This window comes from Hemitrygon akajei, chromosome 21, assembly GCF_048418815.1.
Source record: "Hemitrygon akajei chromosome 21, sHemAka1.3, whole genome shotgun sequence".
Classification (NCBI taxonomy): Eukaryota; Metazoa; Chordata; class Chondrichthyes; order Myliobatiformes; family Dasyatidae; genus Hemitrygon; species Hemitrygon akajei.
Window position 1 is genome coordinate 16,262,510 of NC_133144.1, and position 12,639 is coordinate 16,275,148.

General features: G+C 44.2%; 1 protein-coding gene across 2 annotated transcripts in view; it reads right to left on the reverse strand.

Annotated features, from left to right (window-relative positions):
* The window catches only part of dapk2b (death-associated protein kinase 2b), a 152,787-nt gene that overhangs the window by 55,134 nt on the left and 85,014 nt on the right, over positions 1 to 12,639 (reverse strand). For both annotated transcript variants that reach the window (XM_073024871.1, XM_073024870.1), the window contains exon 3: positions 11,847 to 12,068. In XM_073024871.1, the coding sequence (XP_072880972.1) occupies positions 11,847 to 12,068 (222 nt within the window). The remainder of the gene's footprint in view (positions 1 to 11,846; positions 12,069 to 12,639) is intronic.

The window sequence follows — 12,639 nt, forward strand, 5'->3', positions numbered from 1 at the left end:
TCATCTGACTCCACATGCCTCACTCTCCTTTAATGGTTTACATTGCACCTTCCTTCAGCACGTGTGGTCTGTTTACAGCATTCTCAATTGTGCACAACCCTTCTCCTCTCCCCTCTGCAGCCTTTAACATGACAACACCCCACACAGTCCATGTCAAAATGCCATCATTGGTTCCATTTTTATCCGTCCAGTCCCCTCTTCAGCCATGGTTTCTCTTCCTGGTTTTCACACCGAGGATAGAGCCTTGATGTTCTCTTACATGCAAACCTGACAACATTATCAGGGCCAGCTTCACACGTACACCAGTGGCTTCTATCCTTACCTCAACTGATGTGACCTCACATCGGATACTGGATAAACCATAATCAGGTCTAATAACACTCTGAATGTGTATTCAACTTGAAACAACATTACCCACATTTAGCCCATGTCCCTCTAAACCTCCCCTATGTACCTGTCCACATGCCTTTTAAATATTGTTATTGTACTGGGCCACTGGCGGTGTAGTGGCATCAGCACTAAACTTCGAGACGGATGGTCCTGAATTCAAACCCAGCGGGTCCCAACTTGAGCAGAAGCAGGATCTGCGTGGAAGAAGGGCCTGGCAAACTACTTCCGTATCTTGTCACGGACAGTCAGGCTCGACTTAACAGCTTATCAACAATTGTACTTGCTGCGGCCACTTTCTCTTGTTGCTTAATTATATCCTGAATAAAAACGCACATGGTTTAAATAATTACCTCCGTTCAAATGCTGAATTATCGGGGTTTTACTGTTAATCCTCGTGACTTCCTTTCCTGGTAACTTCCTTCTGTTCTGGGAACACCTGTTCTGTGTACCTGGGCCCCAGCTTGCGTTTCCCCACTTCTCTCCTTCTTTGATTCCTTAACCATTTTTATCTGATTCACTTCACATTGTTTGTGTAGAAAATGTATAAATGCAAAAGCAGCTGTGTACAGCATATAGGCATTTATCTCAGCATAATATTCTTATCCAGGAATGCGTTAGCTTTAAGCATTTTATTGACAGAACATGATTTTTCGTAGCCACTCCCTCCTACTATTTATTAAATAACTATCATGTGGCGATTCGATGAGTTAGATGAGTAGATGAGATGTAGATGAGCTTGAGGCTCAGTTGGAAATTGGCAAGTACGATGTTGTGGGAATAACAGAGACATAGCTTCAAGTGGACAGGGTCTGGGAAATGAATATTCAAGGATATACATCTTATCGAAAGGACAGACTGACTGGCAGAGGGGGTGGGGTGGCTCTGTTGGTGAGGAATGATATTCAGTCCCTTGCAAGGGGGGACACAGAATCAGGGAATGTAGAGTCAGTATGGATAGAACTGAGAAATTCTAAGGGTAGAAAGACCCTAATGGGAGTTATCTACAGGCCCCCAAACAGCAGTCTGGATGTAGGGTGTAAGCTGAATGAAGAGTTAAAATTTACAGTTGTCATGGGGGATTTCAACATGTAGGTAGACTGGGAGAATCAGAATGGTACTGGACCCCAAGAAAGGGAGTTTGTGGTGTGCCTCCGAGATGGATTCTTAGAACAGCTTGTACTGGAGCCTACCAAGGAGAAGGCAATTCTAGATTTAGTGTTGTGCAATGAACCGGATTTGATCAGGGACCTCGAGGTAAAGGAGCCATTAGGAGGTAGTGACCATAGTATGATATGTTTTAACCTACAATTAAAACAAGGAGAAGGGAAAATCGTATGTGTCAGTATTACAGTTGAACAAAGGGAACTATGGAGGTATGAGGGAGGAGCTGGCCAAAGTTCAATGGAACAATACCCTAGCAGGGAAGACTGGAACAACAATGGCAGGTATTTCTGGGAATAATGCAGAAGGTGCAGGATCGGTTCATTTCAAAGAGGAAGAAAGATCCTAAGGGGAGTAAGGGGCGGCTGTGGCTGACAAGGGAAGTAAAGGACAGTATAAAAATAAAAGAGAAGTATAACATAGCAAAAATGAGTGGGAAGCCAGAGGATTGGGAAACTTTTAAAGAGCAACAGAAGATAACAAAAAAAGGCAATATGCGGAGAAAAAATGAGGCACGAAGGTAAACTAGCCTAGAATATAAAGGAGGATAGTAAAAGCTTCTTTAGGTATGTGAAAAGCAAAAAAATAGTTAAGACCAAAATTGGGCCATTGAAGTCAGAAACGGGTGAATTTATTATGGGGAACAAGGAAATGGCAGATGAGTTGAATGGGTACTTTGGATCTGTCTTCACTAGCGAAGACACAATCTCCCAGATGCAATAGTGGCCAAAGGAACTAGGGTAATGGATGAACTGAAGGAAATTTATATTAGGCAAGAAACAATGTTGGATAGACTGTTGGATTTGAAGGCTGATAAGTCCCTGGGACCTGATGGTCTGCATCCCAGAGTACTTAAGGAGGTGGCTCTAGAAATCGTGGACGCATTGGTAATCATTTTCCAATGTTCTATAGATTCAGGATCAGTTCCTGCCGATTGGAGGGTGGCTAATGTTGTCCCACTTTTCAAGGAAGGAGGGAGAGAGAAAACAGGGAATTATAGACCGGTTAGCCTGACCTCAGTAGTGGGAAAGATGCTGGAGTCAATTATAAAAGAGGAAATTACGACACATTTGGATAGCAGTAGAAGGATCAGTCCGAGTCAGCGTGGATTTATGAAGGGAGAATCATGCTTGACTAATCTTCTGGAGTTTTTTGAGGATGTAACTATGAAAATGGACAAGGGAGAGCCAGTGGATGTAGTGTACCTGGATTTCCAGAAAGCTTTTGATAAAGTTCCACATAGGAGATTAGTGGGCAAAATTAGAACACATGGTATTGGGGGCAAAGTACTGACATGGATTGAAAATTGGCTGGCTGACAGGAAATTAATGGGTCCCTTTCGGGATGGCAGGCTGTGACCAGTGGGGTACCGCAAGGTTTGGTGCTGGGACCGCAGCTGTTTACAATATACATTAATGATTTAGATAAAGGGATTAAAAGTAACATTAGCAAATTTGTTGATGACACAAAGCTGGGTGGCAGTGTGAAATGTCAGGAGGATGTTATGAGAATGCAGGGTGACTTGGACAGGTTGGGTGAGTGGGCAAATGTATGGCAGATGCAGTTTAATGTGGATAAATGTGAGGTTATCCACTTTGGTGGCAAGAACAGGAAGGCAGATTACTATCTGAATGGTGTCAAGTTAGGAAAAGGGGAAGTACAACAAGATCTAGGTGTTCTTGTAGATCAGTCAATGAAAGCAAGCATGCAGGTACAGTAGGCAGTGAAGAAAGCTAATGGCATGCTAGCTTTTATAACAAGAGGAACTGAGTATAGGAGCAAAGAGGTACTTCTGCAGCTGGTCAGGGCCCTGGTGAGACCCCACCTGGAGCATTGTGTGCAGTTTTGGTCTCCAAATTTGAGGAAAGACATTCTTGCTATTGAAGGAGTGCAGCGCAGGTTCACAAGGTTAATTCCCGGAATGGCGGGACTGTCATATGTTGTAAGATTGGAGCGACTGGGCTTGTATACACTGGAATTTAGAAGGATGAGAGGGGATCTGATTGAAGCATATAAGATTATTAAGGGATTGGACACGCTGGAGGCAGGAAGCATGTTCCTGCTGATGGTTGAGTCCAGAACTAGAGGCCACAGTTTAAGAATAAGGGGTAGGCCATTTAGAACAGAGATGCGGAAAAACTTTTTCAGCCAGAGAGTGGTGGATATGTGGAATGCTCTGCCCCAGAAGGCAGTGGAGGCCAAGTCTCTGGATGCTTTCAAGAGAGAGTTAGATAGAACTCTTATAGATAGCAGGGTCAAGGGATATGGGGAGAGGGCAGGAACGGGGTACTGATTGTGTATGATCAGCCATGATCACAGTGAATGGTGGTGCTGGCTAGAAGGGCCAAATGGCCTACTCCTGCACCTACTGTCTATTGTCTATTGAGTCGGTATTATCTCCCTGCGTCAGCAGTATCGCCGATTGTCAATCATTGAAGACTGACGTTATTCATGCTAGCAACAAAAAGCTGGTAAATAATGTTGTTTATTTACAAAGTACAACACCTTTACTGGTGTTGAAATTACATACCTTTCCAATCACTGATCAACCTGACCCACGGGGCTCTGTACACATACATGTCTTGCCTACTCTTTTCTGTGTGTACACACACACACACACACACACACACACCCACCCCTGTAATATCTTGCCTGCTCTTTTCCTATATCTTTTTACCGTATGGGCTGCGTTATATTCCACAGAAATCTATCTGCCTGATGTCCACTGTGAAAGTGACACGCTTTCCAATTGCTGCTATCAATTGATTCATTGCCAAGAAGTGTCGGCTAAGCCTTCCTTACAGCAGCACTGGCAGTGTTCACAGTTCACAGGGCTATAAAAATCTCCTCAGAAATCTAAGGCATTCCTGTGTCGAAACAGCTTGACTCACACTTCGATTTTTATGTGACTCACACAAGGAACAAATGGATTTATTTGTTGTGTTGTGCAGTGGTATGAAATTGGGTGTTAAAGGATCACTCAATTGAGACGCCCTTGCTTTAAGAAATCACTACTGTGTTTTTCTCCCCCCCCCCCCCCCCCGTGAGTTGACGCGCAAGAGAGAGAAGCTGGGACGGGGGAAAAGTGCAAAAGGGGTTAATCAGCTGAGACTGACGGGACCCACTTGGTAGCAAAGTCCTGTGACTGTGCCTGACGTTGCTCCCCAGCATGGTCAGGGCTAGGGACCACTGCACCTGGTGCTCCTACACGATGAATTTAATGTGACACTGCTCAGGGCAATAGACACGCATGCTACAACGGGTGCTTTGTAATTCAGACGCGGCTTTAAGATGCGCTCCCTGTTTAACTGCGAGCTCACGTGGGTTGGAGGTTGCAATCTATCCAGCCAGTTTCTGTCAGTAAGTCCGGCTGATGGTGTCTCTTACGCGAAGTCCAATGTGACTGTCCAGGCCGAACCATGATGGGGGGGTTAACAGTGTAATTCCCCAAAATAGGAAGTGGGGCAAACAGCAACAAAACCTGTTTGGCACAAATTATCCCTAAGTTACCGCCACTCTTTGTTCTCATTCAGTGTCTAGGTGACAGAATCCTGCAGCAAAGAAAAAGACTTCAACCATCACAGCTGAGCAGCCTCTTTGAAACAGCAACCACTCAGCCCTCATCTAAATCACAAAGGTGAACCGGTGCCTCGACTTCCTTAGAAACTTAGGAGATTGGCATGTGGACAAATACTCTAACGAACTCCTACAGCTGCTCTGTTGAAAGTATCTTGACTGATTTGGCAACTCCATCACACAGGAACACAAGAGGCCACAGAGGGGAGTAGACACAGCCCTCCCACATCACTGATAGCCTCTACCTCCAGGAGATGGCTTCTATCATCAAGGAATGCCAACAGCTCACCATGGCCTCCTCTCACTGCAACCGCCAGTCAGGAGGTGCAGAAACCTGAGGTCCCACACCACCAGGTTGAGGAACATCTACTCCCCTACAGCCCTAACCCCACCTCAGCAATGGAACACTGCAGACCACCTCTAGTCTTACCATCGACTTGTATCTGGTTCTGATTTTCTTTGCACTAATGCCTTCTTTTTCCTCTTCACCATCTTGTACAATTCATTCTCTCTCTCACTCACTCCCCACTTGGAGTACTGTGCTCAGTTCTGGTCACCTCACTACAGGAAGGATGTGGAAACCATAGAAAGGGTGCAGAGGAGATTTACAAGGATGTTGCCTGGATTGGAGGGCGTACCTTATGAGAATAGGCCTTTTCTCATAATGAGAGTTGAGCTGATAGAGGTGTACAAGATGATGAGAGGCATTGGTCGTGTGGATAGTCAGAAGCTTTTTCCCAGGGCTGAAATGGCTAGCATGAGGGGGGCATAGTTTTAAGGTGATTGGAAATAGGTACCAAGGGGATGTCAGGGGCAAGTTTTTCACATAGAGAGTGGTGGGTGAGTGAATGCACTGCTGGCTACGGTAGTGGAAACAGATATAATAGGGTTTTTTTAAGAGCCTCTTGGATAAGTATATGGAGCTTAGAAAAATAGAGGGCTATGTGGTAGGGAAATTATAGGCAGTTTCGAGAGTAGGTTACATGGTCGGCAAAACGTTGTGGGCTGAATGGCCTATAATGTGCTATAAATTTCTATGTTCAATGTACAGCCCAACAACATTTCTCAACCTTGCCTGTTCCTACAGCCCAACAATATTTCCTTTTCAGGAATCTGTTCAATTCCCTTCCCACCCTGGAAAAAGTTACTATTAAATATGCATTCTCTGTTACAGGGAGACAACCCGATTCCCATGTACTGAAGAAATTGTGTACATTTAAGCTAAACACAAGCAAGCCCCACAGTATGGCCACATTAATCTGGAATGTACAGCACAGCTAAACATGGTCACGTTCAATCCATCCCCTTGCCTGACTCATGTAACCTTCTGGCATTCCTCTCTTGTCTGGCTTTGGCTGCATACCTGTTCCTGCTTTTGCTCAACTTCAAAATAGTGGCTACTTAATCCCTTCTTTGTACTCCTGCTTATCATTAATCATAGAAATTAGCCAAGGATGCTATTCAAAATGCAAAAGTGCAACCGATTAACTTCCAAAACCCAATCATTTCTTTAAGCCGTATCATTAACCTACGGGAATGAATGAGCCTCAACAGTTCAGGCTTGTTTCTTTAAAATGTTTTTGTCTAATGTTGATGATAGTTGCAAACAGCCAATCCTGCTCAGCTCAAATCTACATTCCTGCACACGCAAATATATGGACTAGTTGGACCAGGTCATTACCCTTGAAGAGGGTTACGAGATATAGGGGCATGTGCAGTGGGGGCCAGTAAGGGCACTTACAGAAATTAATAAGTGTAAGGGGTTAAACTGAGCTGAAGAAATGCTGGTCTCAGCTGCAGATTTGTCTCCGATTGCCAGGAAATCAATGGCTCTAGGTTTTCATTACTGCCGATTTGCTCTCTGGAGACCTGCAACTCACTGTGTATTCCTGTAGTCCTCCAGACCCTTCTTCTGTAGTGCCTGTGTGTTACATCAGCTTCCTGGAAACAGTGCGACACAGGAGCCACCGACCTACAGCTCCGGGAACCTGCATTCCACCCTGACCAAGGGCACTGACTGTGTGGAGTTTGCATGTTCTTCCCGTGACTGCACTGTGGTCACGTCTTTCCTCCCACGTCTCAAAAACGTGCCGGTTGGTAGGTTAACTTGCACTGAAAATTGCCTCTAGTGTGTGGGTTGAATCTGAAGGGACGTTGGGAAAGATGAACGGGAAAATAAATGGGATTAGTGTAACCGAACTTTTCACCGTGGGCTCAGACTCCAAACAGTTCAACCACACGACTCTAAAGGCATGGATGGAAGCACCTGGTTTCAGGCAAAGCAACAGCTGTAAGAGGCACTTTGTCACCTATCGGAATCCAGCACGTGGGATTTGCGAATCCTCCGATTTAGAGAAATCATTAGGATGACGATGAGGGAAAAATCTCAACAAGGCACCTCCCTCCCACCCTCACCATAGCTTCCAGAGGTGAACTGGGAGGGAACAGGAGGGCAGCTATTTGGGCTTATATTTTTTTTTAAAAGAGGGCCTGAGAGAAACTGTGTCTTTTTGTTGGCACTGGGAGGTCCATAACTTAACGTCTGCAGACAAGGACTGAAGGTGTCAGTAAACAGAAGTCCGTTGGTAACAATACAGCTAGAACTGCTCCAGAAGGGACTATCAGAAAGCTTGAGAGAGGTCGCAGGTTAGAGGCCCCGATGTCTGCCAGTCCAGGGGCAAGGACTGGAGGTGGCCTGTCTTGAAGTTGGAGTCTATGTATGTAAGTGGGTGGGAGAGGGTGGGTGGGAATATGTGGGATTCTGTGTATGTGAGTGGAATTCTGTGTATGTGAGTATATGGATAGGTGAGTGGGTGGGAATGTGTGTGGGATTCTGTGTATGTGAGTGGGTGGGAATGAGTGGGATTCTGTGTATGTGAGTATGTGGGAATGTGAGTGGGATTCTGTGTATGTGAGTATGTGGATAGATGAGTGGGTGGGAATGTGAGTGGGATTCTGTGTATGTGAGTGGGTGGGAATGTGTGTGGGATTCTGTGTATGTGAGTGGGTGGGAATGAGTGGGATTCTGTGTATGTGAGTATGTGGGAATGTGAGTGGGATTCTGTGTATGTGAGTGGGTGGGAATGTGTGTGGGATTCTGTGTATGTGAGTGGGTGGGAATGTGAGTGGGATTCTGTGTATGTGAGTGGGTGGGAATGTGAGTGGGATTCTGTGTATGTGAGTGGGTGGGAATGTGAGTGGGATTCTGTGTATGTGAGTATGTGGATGGGTGTGTGGGGGGGAAATAGGATTGTTTTGCTGTTATTGTTGTTGCTTGTGCTGTTCTGCTGAACATTATGGGCCTGCCACATTGGCATTGGAATGTGTGGTGATATTTACCAGCTGCCCCCAGCAAATACTTAGGCTGGGCTGTTCGTTGACGCAAATGACACTTTGCATTGTACGTCTTGAATGTTCCTGTGATAAATGAATCTGAATCTGACAGTGAGGTAACTAGCAGACTTCTGAACAAAATTTCTTGTTAGATCCTGCGTTGGGCAACAAAAATCACCAGTACTTTGGATCATTCACTGCTTTGAACTCGTCCTCCAAGCTACGTTTCCCAATTTAATTTGTCCAGACTACACAGATTCATACCTTTTGTGGTTATTAACTACTTATGTAATGTTCCTCATGTTTTAATCTGCATTTTCTCCCGTTGTCAGGAGATTATAAACCGTCATCCTGTGGGGCATGCTACACTAGTTATTATGTATAATTGGTACTACTTACAGGTTACCATTAACTAAAGAAGTTGTTTCACAAATTAACTTTGCAACACTATGTTGCCATGCTCAGCCTAGTGAGCTGAAAGCCCAATAACAATATTCCTTTGATGTGCCAAGTGAATTCATGCAGGAGTCCACTGGGGAAGAGTTGCCCAATCCTTGACACCAGTGTTGATAATGGACCCCTACTGCGGGATTCCCTGTTGTTGGATTGCAACTGGCTGGCCAGTGGGGCAAGATAGAGGGGGAAGAGAACCTCTCAGACACGAAGGTGACTTCTTCAATATTAATGTGAGGAGATGTAGCCTGGGCTAGATCAACCATGGCTTGAGGGGCCAGGTAGCCCACTCCTCCTCTTAATTTTTTGTCAATGTAAATCTACATGGTAAAACCAGTTACGTTCTTCAAGGCCAAAGAGCTTGCAGAAGTTACAGGCTGAAATGCCAAAGAACCAAAAGCAGTGGTCCACAGAGGAAAGCTTGCTTTATTGTTTCCGCAAGTGCATTCGGACAGCGAGGTGACACAGGCTAACTTCCTGGCGCCATATGGTGCAGTTTATATCCTGCTTGATGAAGTTGTCAAAAAAAAACAGGCGTAATACTTTGCACAGACGAAATGAAGTTCCCTGTTTGATCGGATGCCTGAGGAACCAATCGACCATTACGACTGATGACAGACACAACAGAATGCTGGCATCTTGCAACATTCTTGGATCAAGTATTAGGTGCTGATTTGATCAAGGATTTGCTTATGAGAAAGAGGCCAAACTCTTTATTCCTGTGTTCTGTTTCAGTTGCCCGGTTATAGGCACAACATCGTTAAACTGGAAAGAGTACAGGGAAGATTTATAGTGACGCTGTCCGGACTGGAGGTTCTGAGTTGTAGGGAGAGTTTGAGAAGGCTGGAGCTTTATACCTTGCAACAAAGGCAATTGAGGAGAGACCTTGCAGAGGTGTATAGAGAGGGTGAACCCACACAGCCTTTATCCAGGGGAATGGGAATTAAAACCAAGGCGGCTTAGGTTTAGGGTGAGAGGTTAAAGATCTAAAAGGGGCATAAGGGGCAAATTCTTCACTTAAAGGGAGATGTATGTTTGGAACTAGCTGCCAGTAGCAGGTACAAGGGCACGAGCAAACTAGATGTTGTTTGTCAGTTACTGTGTTTAGAGGAATATGTTACCCGGCAACATCCTTATAAAGCCTTTCTGTACTCATTCAGCTTAAAAACATTGTCCCTACAGCAGGACAGAAAATGAGGCAACGTTTCTGTTCTAGAACCGAATGTTTCTGTTTAGACCATTCTGATGAGAGGTCTAGGAATGAAATGTTATTTGTGTTTCTTTCTCCACAGATGCTGTTGAGTCTTTCTAGCATTTAGCGTTTGTATTTCATGCTCCCGGAATCTGAACCCTTAAGCTAACTCCATTGTTAAGATCTGATGTTCGCACGGAAACTCCGTATCCAGCCCCAAATGTATATCCCAATCAATGGCACCAAGTCTCACAGCTCTCAGGAAATCCTGCTGCCAACAAACAGCCCCCAAGGAAACAAAGCTATGCAGCTAATACAGATAAATGGAACTGATATACGGCAGATGGGTGCAACAGTAGGTTTGCATATGGTGGGCTAAAGGACCGGGTTTCTGTGACAAATTTGCAGCTATACAACAATGGCAATTGCACTTAACACCACTCCATTGCTGTGAAATAGTTACATAGTTGAGATATCCCAAGACTGTGAAGATGGTACCATCAAGACCTCAAAGGCCTTAGACTTCCACCTAGTGAATGTACAGTCTCTGGAAAATAAAACTGAAGACCCTGGAGGAAGATTTCTGTACCAGGGGGACATCAGGGATTGCTGTGTACTGTGCTTTATGGAAACGTGGCTCACATCCACTGACGCGAGTCTGTGCTTCACTACTCTCCACAAACAGAGGACAGCTCAGTCTTTTAAAGGCAAACAAGGTGGAGTATGCTTTATGATTAATTTATCGTGGAGCACAAACTTGGCGGTTCTGTCCCAATTCTGCTCACTCGACCTGGAACACCTCGAGATCAAGTGTCATCCACTTTATCTGCCACAAGAGTTTTCAGCCATCATCTTGGCTGAAAAAACACACTCTTTGTGAAGAACCTGCTCCTGATGACCCTTTTAGATCTCTCACCACTGATCTTAAATCTTTTTTCTTAGCACTGCCTCCTTGGGTTAGTGCCTCAGATAACCATCAATTGGCAATTGGAAGTGTTGATATTGTTGATTGAAATGTTTCACTTTCTGTTTCTTACCTTCATTTGTATTTTCCTATTTTATGAATATCATGTTGGGATCAGTGGTGAGGAGGTTTGCGAGAAATGCCATGCAGGATAGCAAAAGCTTGTAGTGTGGCCAAGACATTTGAACAATAAATCACAATTACTTAATGTAACTGTAATTGAACTGCGGGGTCAATGACCCATAAAGGCAGAGACTGGATGACACGGCTGACAGCTTGGATAAAGAAATGGGGTGTTAATGGGGAATCTTCAATGAAAGGAGAGGACGGCAGCAGAGAGAGGCAGGAAACTGCACCAATTTACAATTTGGAGTCTAAATTTACAAATTAAAGCAGAAAATGCTTCTATTATATAATGAAATGTGATTAATTTTTAAATTATTTTGAATGATCCCACGTAAATGCTCATTATTGAATTGGCATTATAATGTATTCCGCTTCTTACCTCGATGCCAGATAGATAGTTTTGGAAAGAAAGAGAAATAGGAAAGATGCAAAAGCATTAAACAGATGAGGAAGAATAATTAAAGCATAAAAATGTGAACAATTAGAGACATACAGACTTACACTTGAGAAGTACTAGTTAATTAGCAGTAGCTGAAATAATTCTCAATATTTAGGGAGTCATTTCAACACAATATTCAGGATAATTAATCCTAATCCTCCTGCTTTGATTTTCATTATCCCATTAGCAGGAAAAGAAATCCTCTTACTCACAATTCCAGAATGAGGACAACATCTGTCTTGTTCTCATAGACATCGTGTAAAGTGATAATGTTCGGGTGCTGGATCTGCTGCAGGATGTTCACCTCCCGCTCGATCTCCTCACGTCTCACTCCTCTCCGACTGGCTCGGACCTGCCGTTTCTTGATAAACTTTGCTGCGTATTCAAGCCCGTCGTTTCTCTTGCTGCACTTCTTCACAATAGCAAACTGGCCACTGCATCGTCAGAAGTACAAAGACACAATTACTTACAAATAACATCCATTTTAAAATTACAGATGAGAAATTAGTTACTAATTATATATACACAGTACGGTGGTATTAGTCTGGGCTGTAGTTTAAGTCCCACTCTAAAAGTTAAACAAAAAGTCCACTTTAATTCTTCATGGCAAGCCTGAGGGAGGGCTGTATTGTCAGTAATGCCTGCTCTAGGTGTAAAACACAACTCCCCGTTTTATATTATTACCTACATTGATCCCATTACTAATCATCCCCGCATTCCACCTCTCACCTACACACTAGGGATAGTTTACTGTGTCCAATCAACCCACACGCCTTTGAAATGGAGGAAACCGGAGATCCAGTGGAAAGCCAGACAGGCACATGGAGAACGTGCAAACTCCGCACAGACAGGACTGAACTCTATGAACTGCCACCCTCTTTCAGAGTTCTGTAGCAATTTGCTCAACAGAATGGTTTACTGCCACCCTGGTGACAGCAATAGCCTACAAAGCTTTCTCAGAATGTTATCAGAAGTCAGCAGTGTTCAGAATCAAAGTCCTTTGCT